At 36.1% G+C, this 18,001-nt stretch overlaps 1 protein-coding gene across 2 annotated transcripts in view; it reads left to right on the top strand.

Moving 5' to 3' along the window:
• Positions 1–18,001, top strand: part of GPATCH2 (G-patch domain containing 2) — a 181,195-nt gene that overhangs the window by 155,661 nt on the left and 7,533 nt on the right. Inside the window, exon 9 of one of the 2 annotated variants that reach the window (XM_004439660.2) lies at positions 11,991–12,079. In XM_004439660.2, coding sequence (XP_004439717.1) covers positions 11,991–12,079 — 89 coding nt within the window. Of the gene's footprint in view, positions 1–3,062; positions 8,465–11,990; positions 12,080–18,001 lie in introns of those variants that run through there. The other variant, XM_087424361.1, reaches the window with a different exon arrangement.

Here is an 18,001-nt window from a genome sequence, read left to right as displayed (position 1 = left end):
CAACATTTTGAAATCACAACTAACATTGCTGTTTGATCATTTGGCACTTGGTTTCTGAAATTTAAAAAATATAGAGGTTTGCATGTTTTTCTAAAGAAGTACATTATATAAATGAGAAGAGGAAAGACTTAGTTTATATTTGAAATTAATTTTTTTAGGGTTCTTCAACCCTACAAAAATTCTCCATGGACATTTAAATGCAAGAGATGTTCCAAATATAGAGAATGAATATCTGAATTATCAAAGTTATAAAGGACGTTTGGTGCAAAGATCTTGATGGTAAAACTAATCCTGAATATATGCTAATGCACTCCAACTTTGCAAGTATTTCAACTGAGTTCAATTAAGAGAATCCTGAAGAAGTCTTCCTCTTGATTATTGAACATTAGTGTTCATGTAGCCATCACAAGCCCCCTGATACCTTACCTAGCTATTACGGTGTATTTCACAGTCTAGTAAACATTTACGAACAATTCTGTAAAAGTTTTATGTACATAATGTTCATTCATCTGCCAAAAACTATCATGGAAGAGGAGGAACTGAAAGGATTCTTTTCATAAAGTTATGCTTAGTGAAATGCAAAATTATGTAGAAAGGGAGACACTTTAACATCAAGGTGCCTGCATATACTTTCAAAGCTGGCTTACACGTACAAGCTTGGTTTTGCAAATATTTATATCCCCAAGCCCAAGACATGGACTGAATAAGTTTTGTGGTTTTCTGTTTCCATAAGTAAGCAATTTATTACAGAAATTGGAATCTCAATAAAAATATTGATCATCATAAAAACAAGTTACTATAAAAAGTTTGGCATGCCTTGTTAAATTTCATTCAATAACTGTTCAATAAGTGTCTGATATTGGCAAGGTTTGTAAGTGCCAAGGAGAACTTACTTAAAAAAATAAACCAGGTGTCGGCCCCACTGCCTTCAAGGAATATACAGTCTAGCTAAAGTATTAGTTCATGTACTTGTGTAGCTGTAGTTTAAGGTAGAAAACATTGTTTTCTCCAAGGGGTAAGAGATTATTCTGGCAATGGCATTCAGAAAAAGCTGCATAAAGGAGGAGGCATTTCAAGTGGGTCATAGATTCCCAATTGAATTCCACCAATAAACAATAATTTAACCTAAATTCAGGTAAGTTCATATTCAATGGTAACGCTGTCTGACATATTCCAAAGTAGAAATAACTCCTTACATCTTTCAGAAGTTTAAGACATTCTGGCCTGTTATTAAAATATCCTGTCTTTATTAGCTCCTCAATATGGAGATAAAATTAGCAACCACATTTTCCTTTACTCTTTAGTAGTCGTACTCAGCAAATGTATATTACAGCATATACAATTATGACATTGCCGTAAGTCCCCTCTCAACAAGGAAAGTCATGGGGCCGATTACCTAAAATCAAAGTTGATCTGTCTTGAGCCTGTATCTGCCAACTCAATCAGGCAAGTAAATTGTAGACTCTGTGGAATGAGCAAAACCTTTCAACTTCAAGAGGTACCTTGGAAATGGATCTACATTTGCTTCCATCTTTTCATTAGAGCAGTAACTTTCTGACTACGGCTGCAATAAAATCCTATGTGTACAAAGAATTATGGACTGGCTTTTTTTTACTGAATTCAACTATTAGTTTAGTTTATAAACTGATTAATTCAGTCAAACAGGCAGCTTCATACTTTTTTGCTAGAGAATTTAAAATAATTACAAACGGACGGATTCATTGAGTTTATTAAAATTTGATGCATGCAAGGAGATGTCATATCCTTCCACGCCTCCATCTGTTCCAGTTCCCATCACATTGAATTGCTTACAGAGCCCCAAAGATGGCATGTCATGTGTGTACATCAAGGCATTTGTGCCTCGTCAGATGTATTCTCTCACCTGGGGGCCTAGAACGCCTTGCGTGCTAGCTTGGAATTCTGTTTGAATATTGCATTGAAATCATTTTCCCACATGATTGGTAGACTTTAACCCCCAGAAAATGAAAGCCATATCTTTTTTATTTCTCAATCCTGTTTTATGGCGTAGGGCATGGCGTGCATTACATTTTCAGTAGACGTTTATTAAATGGAATACAATAAACTAAGTTGAATGAGGTGTATGGTACAGGGGTAAAAAACGATTCTTGTGAGGCAGGCGTTCCTTAGTTAAAATACAATAACTTCCTTTCCTATTTGTGTGATCTCTGACAAGTCACAGTTTCTCTGGACCTCAGGTTCCTCAGAGTTTTTGTGAGGATTAAACAAGATAAAGTATGTGAAAATGTTTAACATAATACCCCATATGTAGTGGGCACCCAAAATGCTTAGCTGTTGCTGGTAATTCAGATAATAAATTCTAAGACTTAAGAAACCAACATATAGTCAAAATAAAAAAATATATTCTCTGCCCTGCCCTTTTAACTCCTTCAATCCCTAAAGCTGGTAAATGAAGAAAACTCAGCACATCTGTTCCAAAATGCTGCCTCAAAACTGAACTTAAAGCTTGGTTTAAAGTCAGAAATATCAAATAGGAAAATATAGTAAAAAGTCAATTCAGCAAACATATTCAAATATTGTATACTACACTGGATGAAGTGGATATGAAAATGAGTAATGCATGGACTTCACTCAAAAAAGTTAAGAATGTTAGGAATATCCCATAATTTTATTAATAGATGTTAAACGTGGCAGCCATACCATCCTAAGAAACATTTCATAGTGTCATTATCAGAGGGAGGATGTGGGATTATATCTGAATCTGTAATCTGATTTGACAGTTCTTTTATGTAAGATGCAAGATGTTAACAGGATCAACATCCCAGGTTTTTAAATGTAGACACATATCTTCTTGCATTTAATGGAGATATCCAAAAGAATCATGTTTATTTTGAGTAATCTTTTTATGTCTTCTAAGAGTCGATACTAGCTTTATTTTATCATTTTTAAGGAAATTAGAATAAGCTTATTGTTAAAACTGTACTAAATATCAATGGTAAACAGATTCCAGAAATGTATAGTTATAGCTAGGAATCAAGTAAATTAAATCAATATCAATTTACTAAGTGCCTACTATTTCCTAGGTACTATGGTGTGAAGAATAAAAGAATACTCCAGGATGCCTCAAATATCTTAGATTCTGCTTGGAGAGACAATATCCAAATTTGAGCTCAGGCGAAATGAATTTTCCTCAATTTCCCCAGAGGTGGTCTGCTACCATGGCCCTATGGATTTCTTACATTGTACAGTAATTTCTTGTTCATGTGTGTTTCCTACCTTAGGCCATGGGCCCCTTGATGGTAGGAGCTGTCTTACTCTGTGTTTCATTTAGCGTCTAGTAGAATACCTGATTCATAGACAAGTTTTGTTCTTTGTTAAATGAATGTTTTTGAGTGAATTGAAATAACAATTCAAGAAGTTAGAAGTGTTGTCATAAAAAAGCATGATTGATTGCCAAGTGAAATGTTAGGCAACAGTTGTTACAGTAGTCTGATTCATTGTAGTTCAATAAACATTTATTGTGCTTCTAGTATATGACAGAAGCAATGCCAGGTTCTGTGAATTAGACATGGTTCTTTGCCTTAAGTTGTTTCCAGTGTATATTTAACCGACAATCCAATATATATTTAACTGCCAAACTGATTAATGTTTAATCTGAAAACAACATGAGGCTATACTGTATGTAACAACAGAGATGTGCACAGATTGATCTGAAATATAGAGAAAAAGCACTTGGAAGGATAGTGAGATTAGGAAAGTTTAAAGAAGAGAAAGAACATTTCGATTTGAGTGCACTGGGAGAACTTTGAAGGGAGAAAGGGCAGGCTCTCAAAGATGATTGAAATCAGGAAACATGGAAAAGAAGTTTTTCCAAATGGGTAGAATACATTGCTTTAGTGTTATCACATACATAGCCTTGGTGACTAGTAGTTCCTTAAAAAAAAAATCTGACAGAATCGGAAAAATATGGGAAGCATGATGTCAGTACCATGGAAGTTAATTTGCTCTATGAAAAGATTCACTTCCCTCCAGATGTTAGAATGTCCTCATTCACGTACACTCAGAATGTTCTAATATCTACCTGAATTGCATAAAACAAAGTGCACCACCTTTTGGCTACCTATTGTTTAGAATAATGAAAAGGTACAAAAACAAGAAGCATCTAAAGGAGCTGTTTAGGGATATAGAAGTGTGTGTTTATTAACACACACAAGGAATGATATCCTTAGAATAGCAGACGCTCAGGGCTTTAGATAAAGCATGGAACACACCCATGGAGGAAGTAAGACATCTTAGAAATAGGAAGTACTGAGTGATGGCCAAGAGAAAATTTGTGGCAATGGGCTGACGTGAGAAAGTCAGTGGGTTTCAGACTTGCCACACTCTCATGGGTTTTTATTGAGTTTTTAAAGTGAAAATGAGTACTTTATTCTTACATGCTGTGACACATTCAAAGCAAGCAGAATCAAACACTAAAGAAAAATTTAACTTTTCTATCGAACTACCAAAAAAATACCTACTTGTTATTTAGAAATGACCCTAATTAGACCATTATTGTAGCTTATTGATAGTGTTCAGATGTCATATGAGTTTATAGTGTCATGTATTTATTTGGGGTGTGAACAGTCTACACTAGGCATTCCTCTGGCTGCATTGTACCACAAAGTGCCTCCCATCGGTTTCCCTGAACTGTGTGATCCTGGGTAAATTATTTAACTTTTCTGTGCCCTGGGCTTCTTATCTGTAAAATGGGGTTGATAATAATAAATTTAATAGCTAACAGTTATTGCTTGCTTACTCTGTGCAGGCACTGTGTAAATATTTTACACAAATGATTTCTAAATAAAATCTTCAAGAAGGCTTTTGAGGTAAGTGCTAGTCTAATCACAGTGCTTGAAGGTAAAGAAATTGAGGCAAAGAGAGTTTAAGTAACATGCCAAAGATGAGTAAAAATCCTTCTGAAACATTGACAAATATGGTGACAAGAAGGCTTTTTCAGAGAACTAGTTGGGAAAGCAGAAATGGTGGCCTCTGAGGGACCAGGTTCTGACTCTCAGATTAATCCCCAGTGCACATCAGGCCAACAGAACCTATAGTTTGAGCTAACACCACAGTTTCCGCAGGGTGAAAAGTTTGTGCCTTTGACATAGAAATCTCTCTAGCTGCCCAAACCACTTACATTTATTAATTCCACTGTTTGCTGTTTTGTAATTCATCTAGTTATAATTTGTATCTTTGTTGTTGTGTGTTCTTGGTAAAAATAAAGTTAAATAATAATGAGAGGCCTAAAGAAGAAAATTCCCACAAAATGCCATCACACAGAGAGAACTGTCATCAGTATTTTGTTGCATGATCTTCCATACCTTTCACCCAACACATATGCATATTCATTGATTTGGAAATATTAGTTTATTGTCCCATGAAGAAAATTAAAGGAGGGTAAGGAGGCCCAGAATGAAGGGGGTGCTTTTTTTTTTTTATTTTTTGGTGAGGAAGATTGACCCTGAGCTAACATCTGTGCCAGTCTTCCTCTCTTTTGTATGTGGGACGCCACCACAGCATGGCTGCCAACGAGTTGTATAGGTCTGCTCCTGGGATCCAAACCCGTGAGTCCTGGGCCACCAAAGCAGAGTGCACTAACTTAACCACTGCGTCACTGGGCCAGCCCCAAAGGGGGTGCTTTTTGAGATAGAGCATAGGATAATAGTAGAGGAGGCTTTTTTAAAACTTACATTATTAAATTCTATTGTTTGTGATATTGTAATTAGAACAGGTGGCCTCTGTGTATGGAATACTTTAAATATTCTATAGAAATTTTAAGATAGGTATTTTCTGTTTTAGATTATGAACAGTTTGGTATAAATCTACTTTGTCTAGTATTTGGATAACCTTCTCTGTTAATGGTTCAGAATCTGATAAGAACCACGGCCCCTCTTGCTACACAAGGATGCATACACACCTTTTACACATGATTTCATGAGGTTCCTGGACCACCTGAGGGCTCCCACCATCCCTCTGTCTCTCCTCCTTGCTCACTCTGAGGAGCTGGGAGTCCTTGACTGATGGGGCAGTGAAACTGGTCCCTGAGGTCCCAGAGAAGCCTCCTGGTGCACAGCAGTCCCTCTCTCATGCTCACTGGGAGCCCTGGGAGCCACAGAAGGGAAGTGCTTATCGACACACAACCTGGCACCTAGGAAATATTATAAACATTTGCTCCAGTAGCAGCCACCAGTTACGTGTAGCAGGATAGAGCAGATTGGGAAAAAGTCGGTCTGGACTCAAAATCTCTGACAGGGTGGAAGAGGCCTGACAGGACAGGTCCATCTGCAGCTGGTGAGAGGAACTGCACATGGGCAGGCAGATCACTCAACAATAGGTAATTGGAGGTTAATGGACAGAGAGTAAAGAATTGTCCCCGCACACAGGCAGTGAACAGGGATGGGAGCCAGGAGCGGCTGATGCTGGGACGAGGGTCTGCCAGTAGCATTAGAGAGAGTCTCAGTCACCAGGTTGCGTTTCTCAACCAGACTTTAGCATCTGGGGAGGTCCAGGCAATGACCTAACTCTAAAAGAACTAAGATACCAGAAGGTTTGTGATGAAATAGGATAAGTCCAGAATAAAGCAAAGACCCAGTTAGTGGGATACAAATACTTAGTTCAGGGCACTGAGTTAAAACATACACTACCCCTTGCTAAAGTCAGGATTCTTTCAAAGAGAGGCGAAATGGGCTTGAAGCGGAATGTGAAGTCAAATGACCAAAGCCATAGAAAAGGTGCCAGAACCAAGAACCGATCAAGATGGGATCGACAGTACCAAAGGCTAAGGGTTCTTCCTGCACAAGAAGGGGCTTTGAAAGAAAACACCATTAAAAACAAGGGCTTAATGTGATCCTAGTAGTTAGGAAATATTTATGCTTGACCGGTATTCGATACTTAATGTGCATTTTGGTCCGAAAGGAAGAGAGCTAGGGACTGATGTTTACTTGTTCAGTTTGATATGTTGAGACATATTGACACGGCATAAAAGGGAGGAGAGGGTAATTTGGATCTAGAAGAGGAAGCTCACACAGGACTGGATTTTGCAGCCTGCACACTTCACTCTGCCGCCAGATTATTCCTCCACTGACACCACAGACCTGCCTCATTTCTGTGCAGATGATGCCCTGTCTAGGCTTATATTTTTCTAAGTGACAGTGAGTGTTCTTGCCAAATGCCAGGGACCATAGTCACATCTGTTTGTCTCTCCTCTGCAGCTTGTCTGAGGCTGCTTGGGAACACATTTTATCCAGGGGGCAGCTTTAAGTAGGCCTAATTCTCTGAAAAGCCTCTATTGGTAAATGCACACAATGAAGAGACAAGTTCCTATTGTCTTCTCTTTAATATTATTGTGTTTGACACTGCCTGCTTCAGTCCTTGTCAGCTCATGTCAAAAGCCAAGTTTTCAGGCAAGGTGGTTCTCACTAGGATTTTTTGTTTCTGTTTTTTTTGTTTGTTGAGATTTTCTATTTTTTAGTTTTTTATTGTTTTTTATTTTTTTCTCCTCCAGATAAAATGCCCTATCACCACATCATTTTAAAGGATGATGGGATAAACCAAATGAAGTTTGTTTCAAAAGCAAAACAAAACCAAGACTTCTTTTTGAGCTCTGCTTTCCTAATATTTAATAGGAAAGTTTGCAGAATTAGTACATGGGAAACCATGTTTCAAATCATAACTAAGTGACAGTGCTTATTAATCCATAACAAAACAGCATTATTTCTTTATCCTTTCCACTTAAAGATATAACGTTATTTTTTAATAGCTTTGGGTCTGTTCATAGGACAATGTATTGTCATTCTTGAAACCACAGCCAAAGACAAACAAAAATTGCCAACCACCTTGAATAATAATCCAAGTGTTCTGCTTTGCAAAGACAAATGACTCATTTAGGCTGGAGCAACAAGGCTGTCTTTGTGACATTCATTCATTTTAAATTAAAAAATAACTGCTATGTTTTACATTAGGAGTGACAACTAAATAAGAGAGTAGGCCTTCCTTGGTGTTATTTGTAGCAACTCCATTGCGCTTGTCTGAAGAGAAAGGGGGCAGGACAAGCCTAAATGGGATAATCTTACTGATAAATAATCCAGACCTCTCGATGTGCTGTAGCAGGTAGTCAATTCTTGATAGAATTACTGAAATACAGCTAGCTGTTTTTCTCATGGCTCAGGTCTTCAGGTTCAACATACTGACTTTATTAACTAACTGTATTCTCCTTGAATGTTTGCCTCTTTTCCTTTATGTAGTTATGTTGGGGGTGGAGGAAAAGAGTTGAATAAAAATGTTATATTCCATTTGTTCCGTAAAGATACCCAAAAGGGAATTTTGGGTCCAGAAAAAGGTTTAGAAGAGGGAGTTGTTCCTGCAGTTCTTTTTCCCAACATCTTTGTAAACAGGCCTTCCTAATAAATTTTAATAGTGTAAAAAAATAAATTTTTAAAGGCAATATTGACTTAGAAGAGTGATTTTCAAGCAATTAAAAGACTCCAATTACATACAACTAGTGCAAGAACAATGTAAGTAGAAACCACCAGTACTAATAGTCACGATGAGCAGCTGCTATGTATCAGACCCTCAAGTATTTTTTTCTAATTAGTTTTAAAAATGTAGAAGGAACCTTAAGAAGGAAGCTCCTGGCTAATTTTTTTTCTTAGCTTAGTTTGAACTTTAAATGTATCTGAAAGTAATAAAACTAGGCTTAGTTTTTTAAATAATCCAGAATTGGGACTTTCATTGACAGCCTTCCCACCCCTGCCTACCTCCTCACTCAGATATGCTAACACAAAGAAGTTTCGTTGTGTGGCAACTTCGTAATATTCTTCTTCTTTTTTTTTTTTTTTTGTGAGGAAGATCAGCCCTGAGCTAACATCCATGCCAATCTTCCTCTTTTTGCTGAGGAAGACTGGCCCTGGGCTAACATCTGTGCCCATCTTCCTCCACTTTATGTGGGATGCCACCACAACATGGCCTGACAAGTGGTGCGTCGGTGCGCGCCCAGGATCCGAACCTGGACCACCAGTAGCAGAGCGCGCGCACTTAACCGCTACACCACGGGGCTGGCCCTGTAATATTCTTAATTATAACAGATGAATAACCTTGGAAGAAATGTGTGTCTGGACTATCGCAAACCTAGTTATCAGTGTCAACGCTGCCCACCCCCAGCTCCCTACCAGTCTCCCGTGAATCTGGCCAGGGCCAACTTTCTGTCCTGCTGAATGACTTTTAGTGACTCCACATCAGTTATAGAATCCAAGCACCTTCATGGGGCATATGTGACATATATGGCCGAGGATCCGGCCCCAGCGTTGTGTCATATTACATAGTCCCTTCTCTAAATACTACTCTCCAGGCATCCTGAACTATTCATAATTCTCTGAACAGAACAAACTATCATTTAGAAATACTTTCAGCAATGGGTATAGAAAATCCGACCAGCAATAGCTTACACTGTAAGAATATTCTGTTTTAACAACAGGATCAGAAGCAGGTATAATCCATGGGTTGGTTTTCACAGCTCGATAATGGAAGGGCTACGCTTCAGAATTCAGATTTCAACTTTATTCCATTTTCAAAATATTGCCTTCCCCTCCTATTCAGCTCTTCCTGATATGAGCCTGTTATGCTCTGCAGAAGGTAAACTTTACTCCAGTCTTTTGCTAGGGAGAGGTTTCAAGAGCGATCAGAGATGTGAAAGGATAATTTTGTACAAAAGGGAAAATCATGACTCTTGTACAGATATACAATGAACATGTGTTTGAGATTTTGTTTAACTCATTAATTAATGAGGGAAACCAGGCAGATGTTGTAAGAAGTTCAAAGGAGAAGTCAGAGAAGCACAAGTGTATATGGAGTAAGGAATTGAAATGAATGTGCAAATGCATGCAAAACTGGCTTTTCCCTAGGAGGGAGGATTGTCCTTCCTCAGGGCAGAATTCAATTGTATTTCTATAATCAAGAATTATTTTCCATTGCTTTCAGTTATCTATAACTTAGAGTTGTAAAATAGCTCCCATAGAATCAAAATCAGATGACTGGAAGAGCATACTCTAAAAGTATAGTTTTCCATTGAAGCACAAATTTTTCCCTACAAAGGAAAAAAGGTATGTTCAATGCAACATGTTTAGAATTGTTATAAGGACTAAATAATATAATCTCTAGTAATAGTTAATAAAGTTGATTGTGCCTGTCACTACCACCAGTGTCCCTAATTATTTCATATACTTACAACATTATCTTTCCACTCAGATGTTAAAATCTTCCAATAATAGGAATTGAACATTCCATTTCTTTTGTGTCTTCCATCTCCTCTTTGCTATTCTCCTCATTTTTACCACCACTATGAGGTCTTATGCTAAGTCAGTAGTAGATACTAATAAATGCTTGTTAAATAAGTGAATTCATTAATTTTGTATAAAAAGGACGTGACCTCTCTGATATTATTGTAATGTTTTTAAATTTCTATGTAGTTTTAAAAAGTAGATGTGATCATAACCACTCATTTTTCATGGTATTGTGAGCCAAGACTACACCTCAAATACTACACCTTAATAAAAATGTTACAGTTATGCATGTTAATAAACATTTTGACATAAATATGTGTATATATATATATATTTCTGCAGTTAGTCATTAGCTGAATGAACTGTTTTAAAAATATTTTAATAATTATAAATACTTATTCTATAACAGAGAAAAAGTATGCATTCAACACAAAGGGAAAAGAAAACTAGACAAATGCCCATTTGCAATTACCTACATTGATAGATTTTCGTGATATCTTTATTTGATTGTATGTATATACCTCTTGGATCAGCCAGATCATTAATTGCACTTTACTTTGTACCTTATTGATAGAACTCATAATTAAAGTAATTTTAATCCCCAGTTCCAATTTTTAATTATACTTAAACAACTGAGTGTATGTGTATAAATGTATATCTTGATATTTACCTGAATTAAATTTTTCCTTTAAAATTGTTCTTTAATAATCTTGTTTTCAATTGGGTTCAATAAAACTTCAGGATACTACCAAATATCTCTGTGAATTACTAAAAGAACACGTGCTATAAGAAACATGCTTTATTTATTTCTGTTTCATGATCCCCAGACACCGTCCCAACTCCACATCAGGAATTGTGATCCAGGAAATGAACAGAGAGTCCTTCTGTAGCTTGAAAAGTTTGAAGACTTTTAAATCCTTTCTATCTCTGTATTCATTTTTCTTGATTTCCAGTTGGGACATTTCTCATTTTTCCAAAACTCTTTAATTCAGGAGTCCATGATTAGGCAGAATAATCTAATTCTTGCTAGTTCCAAGAACAGCAGAAGGTCCACTTCTCAATTCTTACATATCACGTCTTTACAAACATAATCCAACATATTAACCTGCTTAGTAGTAGTGTACCAGCATTAATGCATTCAAATTATGTTTCCTCACCTAGCTAATAAACAATTAACTAAAGAATTCTAATCATATAAATTATAAGGGGGAACATCACTATTTCCATCTATTTTAAATGTTTTAAGAGAATTCACTGCCGCATAATATCCTAAAAGAAATTGATCATACTTTTCCTGTAATAAATGTTGTCCTGACAGTAAAGCATTAGTAACCAATTGATAACCTAGCAACAATATTGTGATCTCTTTAGATAATTAATCTTAGCTATTTTCCTGTCAGAAGCAACAGTGCTTGATTTTATGTTGAACCAGAAAGATTGCCAGTTTTGAAAATTAAAAAGCATTCCTTTTATATTATTCATTCCAGTAACAATTTATGACGGCGCATTTAGCTGCTGAACGCTTGTCAACAAACGTAATTATGTTTCGATATAAACAAGATTGGTGGTTTTACCATGCTGCTCCATCTTTGTTGAGAATGTTTTGATTTAGGTTCAGATTATACAAGCTGTGTATTTATGTGTCATTTTTTTCCTCCTTTGTTAATAGTTTTTTCTGATAATTACTTGTAGGCAAACAAGCATGCATCTAGGATCCTTATGCACGGGAGATATCAAACGGAGACGAAAAGCTGCACCTTTGCCTGGACCTACTACAGCAGGTAAAAGAAAAAGGGCATGGGGCAGGACACAAATATAAAGTTCATCAATTATCAAGAATAAAATACCAATAATTCTTAATCACTTGCATCAAAGAAGAGGCACAGTTCCGAGAAACTATTAAATCATTTGCATTTGGTGTTGGGATGTATTGCATGTTCATTGTGTAGATTTCTCAGGCAGCCAATCAATAAAGTATTTGCTACACACCTGCCCAAATGCAAGACTTTGTGTGAGATATTAAAGGATACAGAAACTTCAGAGGCTGTTATCTTTGGCCTCGAGAAATTTACAGACTTATTGGGAAAACAAGGCATAAATAGATGAAAAGGCAAATAACCCCAGAAGAGATTAATAGTAATAAATTCAAAAGTATAGGAGCAGCCTCAAAACACAAGGCCCCAGGTTGCAGTGGATGGAAACCTGGCCATGAATGTGGCTATCTGGTTTCTAGTCCCAGCTCTGCGGATTCGTCTTTTCTTATTTAGACAATGTTAGCATTAGAATAAAAAAATCTATCATCATTTCCACCTCAAAAGTCATGTCATTCTAATGAATGTGGTAGAGAGGAAACCACAATTGCTGAGCAGAGAGAAGTCACTAGACCAGAGGGGACAGGAAGCCTTCCTAGAAGGGCAAAGACTCAAGCTTGGTAGTGAAAGATATGAGTAAGATTAGTATGTATTGCAAAATTTCATGCAAGAGCAGTGGTAAGGGAGGCAGAGATAAAAACCAGTGATAGGAGGAAGCCAACTGGGCGTTAAAATGTAGACACCCACGGAGGAATAAACAACAATTAACCGTAATGGATTTGTGATGCAGCAAACTGACTAGGAGAAAATGTTTTCAGTGTAGATATTTGATCAGTTACAAAGAATAATAGCCTTGGCCTGTTGCCTGGGATCTTTTATCGTTCAGATTCATAAACTTTCTCTTAACTCCATTTGGGAAACCTTTTATAGGAGAAGTTATTTTTTTCATGATTAATTATAGAATATGAAAATAAGATTCATGTCAACAGGAGAGTAAGCAGTGAGAAGGGGAAAAAAAAAATATATATATGTATGTATCTTGACATGATGATTTCAAGGAAATAAAAGATGTGAAGCTTAAATTCTCTATTTAGGGAATCTATCCCATAGTTCAGCACAAAAAAACTGAAGAATAACTTAAAATTGAAGCATTCACCATGCAGTTGCCCCATCCACAGAAAGAGCTACATTATGAAATTATGCATATAATTATAAGTATATTATCTGATCTTCCTCTTCTAGCTGGGTTGAATTTTCAGAATGTGGAAGTAGGAAACATCTGTGTGTAGAATGTGTTTGTATTTATGTAGAATAGTATTTACCACTTATTGGGTACCTACTATGTACCAGAAACTTTATTATTTCATTTTATCTTTGAACAACCTTATGAGCTAGGTGTTATTATCATCTCTTTACACCATAAAATTAAGATTCAGAGAAGTGTTAGGTTCTTCTTAGCTACCTAAAAAAGACATAATTATTGAATGGCAGAGGGATGTTTCAAGCCTACGCTGCATGACTCCTAAACCTATGTTCTTTCCATGACAACATAGTTATGGCCTTCTTGTAAGAATCTGTTTGTAAAGACTGTCTTATTTAATATGTTTACTTGAACCCACTATTATATGTCTTAAGTTTCTTAGAATATTTTTTCTAAATATTGCTATTTAGAGATACAGAACATTCATTAAAATATTTCTTTTTTTTTTTTTTAATTTTATTTATTTATTTTTTCCCCCAAAGCCCCAGTAGATAGTTGTACATCATAGTTGCACATCCTTCTAGTTGCTGTACGTGGGACGCAGCCTCAGCATGGTTGGAGAAATAGCGCATCCGTGCACGTCCGGGATCCGAACCCGGGCCGCCAGCAGCGGAGCGCGCGCACTCAACCGCCAAGCCATGGGGCCGGCCCCATTAAAATATTTCTAATACATCTCTTTATACAGGAACATATAGCCACTTTTAGATCAAACACTTGTCATAAGTTCTTCAATTCAAATCTTTCGTGAGGCAGGTGTAGGATTCTTTAATATCCCCATTCCAGTTGAGTGGTCCCCTGAATTCTCTTATCTTTCAATGATTCAAACATTCGTGGCGGAAATTACAAGAACAATCTCAGCAATGTAACTCAAGCACCTTAGTGCCAGCAATAAGAAAGAGAGAATATCAGGGTCAGGTCCTAACACTCTGAACATATGTGAAGTGAGAAGGAAAAGGCATAATGGTTGAGGAGAGGATAATATAATTATTTCTACAAGGTGATTTTGATGTTACAACTCAATAGCATCAGAGGAAATCACTTATACGGGGTATGGGTATAAACATTAAACTTTAGCCTAAAACATTCATAAGCTTACACCAGCGTATTCCAGATGTTATATTTCAAAACTGTTGTGATTCTCTCAAGATTCAGGATTTTGATCATATTACTAGATTTTTTACTTAAAGAATAAAATCCATAGAAATTGAATGCATTTTTGTAATTATATTTTGTAATTAAAGTAGTGGAGTAGGAGAATTATGTTACTCATTTTCAAAATCCATGCATAACTGTTCCTCTCAAAGAGGAAGAGAATGAGGTTATTTAAAAGTCTTGTTTTAAAAAGAATATTTTCTAATACTAATGAACCAACTCTAAGGTGAAGATTATTATCCAAATTCAAGTAAGAAATGCTTTTGCATAAATACACATTGATAATGAGGTTATGAATCCTAGATTATCTCATCTTTGAAAATTAAAATTTTCAAGTTCTGGAATATAGTCAATGGCATAATAAAGAGTCAGTTATATTTGTAAGCTTCCCAAATTGAGTTAGCATGTAGAATTACTTTAAAGAGCACAGTCTTGCCATTTTATAGGCCCTTACAGACCTCCCAAAAAACACAATGAATTGAGAGATATTTTCACAGTTCCTTCTGCCTTTAGTCACCATTCAGTCTAAGCTGGAAAAATGCAAGTAAAGATGACTGTCTCATTTGAAATAGGGAATAAAAGACTGACAGCTTGAATATTGTTTAATGATCCCCTCTGATTTATATGTGAAATATTATGTGGTCAAACAGCAGGTTTAGAAAAGATTTACCAAAAAATTGTCAGAAAACTATAATTAGGCCCTGTAACTTTATAATCCCAAACTGGATTTTTATAACAATTTAAGACTCTAAAGATAAACAACTATATATTGTATACATAATAAAAAGTATTTTAAAAAGATTTAAAGTCCCCTATGAAATTAATAACCCAAAATCTTATCATCTTTACGTGCTAGTGTATTGAAAATTTTACTCACCCTGTTTTAACAATAGAACTGAAGCATAATTTCAGTTGCTTTATAAGGCTATAGACTAGCCAGCGGTGTTATCGGTTCAACATTTATTAATTGTGACAGGAACACCAAATTTATTTCACTGCTTTAGCTTATTTACTGCTCTTTCACCTTTGTATTTTGTATTGACAAAATAAAATGAATATTGATAAGGTGAGATATTGATTTTTAAATGTATGGCTTGTTCTCTGCCTCATTCAAAGTCACATACCAAAAGATAGTGGATGTCTCAGTAGCAGAGATGTAGATTTACTATTATAAAATTGAGAACTGTTGAAGCAAGGAGATTTGCCAGCAGAATGCATTTTATAGTTTGAAAAATGTCATCTGTAAAGGTGAAGAAAAGCAGTGAACAGAATAGGAATATTATTAACACATTTTTAAAAGGCAGTCAGCAATGTTGCTTATGCTCTGTGTTTTTGGAAGTCATACCTTACTAGAATTTGATAGTAAAAAGATTTAAATATGTTTATTGAGACATTGTGGCTATCACATTTTAAAAAAAAATTTTTTCCACTATACATTACTAAACTCATTGTTATCCACATTAGTGTTTGCTGTTATTATTTTGCTCTCTATTGAAATATCATATGGAAAATATTCATCATAAGTCGTCAGCCTTTTTTCTATACATTTTCAATTATGCAAAAAGATGCCTATTGAAGTTTAATATCTCAGTATAGATATTGCTACAGGGTAACTGTGTTTTCATGGACGTGCAGGTCCTCGGCAAGGGGTTGCATTACAGCTTTTTGTGACTTTTTCCTTTGCATCCTACTGATATTTCAATAGTAAAATAATCTTTATGAATATTTAAGGCAACAAAGGCGGGTTGTAAATCATAATAGATGAAAATTTCTAAAAGGTGTACTTCTAACTAAAAGTCATACTAAACATAATCAAGAAATGTTTGGTGTAACCAAGCTCCTTTTCATGGTGCTATATGTCTTCAGTTGTTCAAATTTATCTTATCAATAATTATATTTTTATTTCTTTTATCACTGGATCTGTATGACCCATATAAATTATCTTTTCCAGGATTTTAAAACAGGCAGACTTTTGGGGGGGATTGTTGTAATTGATTTTGAAATCAAACTATATCTGACATAGAACAAAAGCCTAGGAAATATATAACTTTTTTTTTTTTTTGAGGAAGATTGGCCCTGAGCTAACATCTGTTGCCGGTCTTCCTCCATTTTTCCTTTTTTCTTCCCAAAGCCCCAGTAGATAGTTGTATGTCACAGTTGTACATCATTCTAGTTGCTCTGTGTGGGACGCCGCCTCAGCATGGCTTGATGAGCGGTGAGTAGGTCCACGCCCAGGGTCCGAACCGGCGAACCCTGGGCTGCCGAAGCGGAGCGCGTGAACTTAACTGCTACACCACCAGGCTGGCCCACAAACTACTTTCTGTTATGTGTTTTAGAAGAATCTTAAACAGCTCTCCATTACCATTTGGTACAAGAATCATTTAAGGAGAGAGTAAGCGTGCATATTAGATAGAAAATAACTGCTCTTCCTGACATGTAAGAGACTAAATAATGAGAAAATACTCAACTACAGAATACCTGGACATGCTGAACAAAATGTACAGCCATCTTTTTAGATGCATACCTGAAACTGCAGGAAAGAAAGGAAATATTCAAGACGAAAAATGGTCCTAAACAGCCTCCACGCCCATGTCCAGTTTTGCCTATCTCGGAAACCTTGAGGTACGTTGGTTAGTGCCCCCATGGGAAGGCAGCCAAGCCAGGGAGCGGAGTGTAAGCCTCCTTATCAAGCCAGAACTTCTGAAAAGCTCTATCCTCAGAAAAGGGCAAACTAGAAACAAAACTCATCCACAAGCACAGGAAAATAAAGAATCTTGTTTCCACCTGGGCTCCAAGTAGAAAACTCTCTGAAGATTTGTAACCAAGAGCCTACCTTCACGTGCGTTTCTAGTTTAAAATTACACCAAGCCAATTAATTAACATAAAGCTGGTCTTGGAAGCAAATGCAAAACCCCTCTAGTGGTACATGCCTTCAACCCCAAGCTTCAAGAATCACCACAAATGAAAACCCACTGAAGATGATCTCATAAACCAGAACTAAAAGAAAAAAACGTAGTTATAATAACAGATTCAAAAATGAAAGATAATAACCGGAAAAAAAATAAGACAGATGTGGTAAAGAGCCAAGTAGAAATTTGAGATTATTTTATTTATTGTGAAAAAAATCTTGAAATTTATAAACTCACTGGGTGGGTTAAACAGCAGATTAGATACAGCTGAAATAAACAGTGAATTTTTAAGAACTATCTAAACAGACTACCTAAAAGAAGCTCAGAGTGATAAATATGGCAAGCATAAAAGAACAGCTGGGGGACTTGAAGGAGAAGGAAGTTTAACATATGTCTAACAGAACTCCCAGAAGGAGTGGAAAGAATGGGGAGGTACAATATTCCAGGAGAATATTGACAGAGTTCGATGATAATGACAGAATTTTTACAACTGAAGAAAAACGTGAATCTTCATATTCAAAAACTACAAGTCTTTATCAGGAAATAGTGAATGTAAATAAAGTCATACTT

This window comes from Ceratotherium simum, chromosome 36, assembly GCF_057802395.1.
Source record: "Ceratotherium simum simum isolate JZ-2026a chromosome 36, ASM5780239v1, whole genome shotgun sequence".
NCBI classification, from domain to species: domain Eukaryota; kingdom Metazoa; phylum Chordata; class Mammalia; order Perissodactyla; family Rhinocerotidae; genus Ceratotherium; species Ceratotherium simum.
This window is presented reverse-complemented; position numbering and strand designations above follow the sequence as displayed.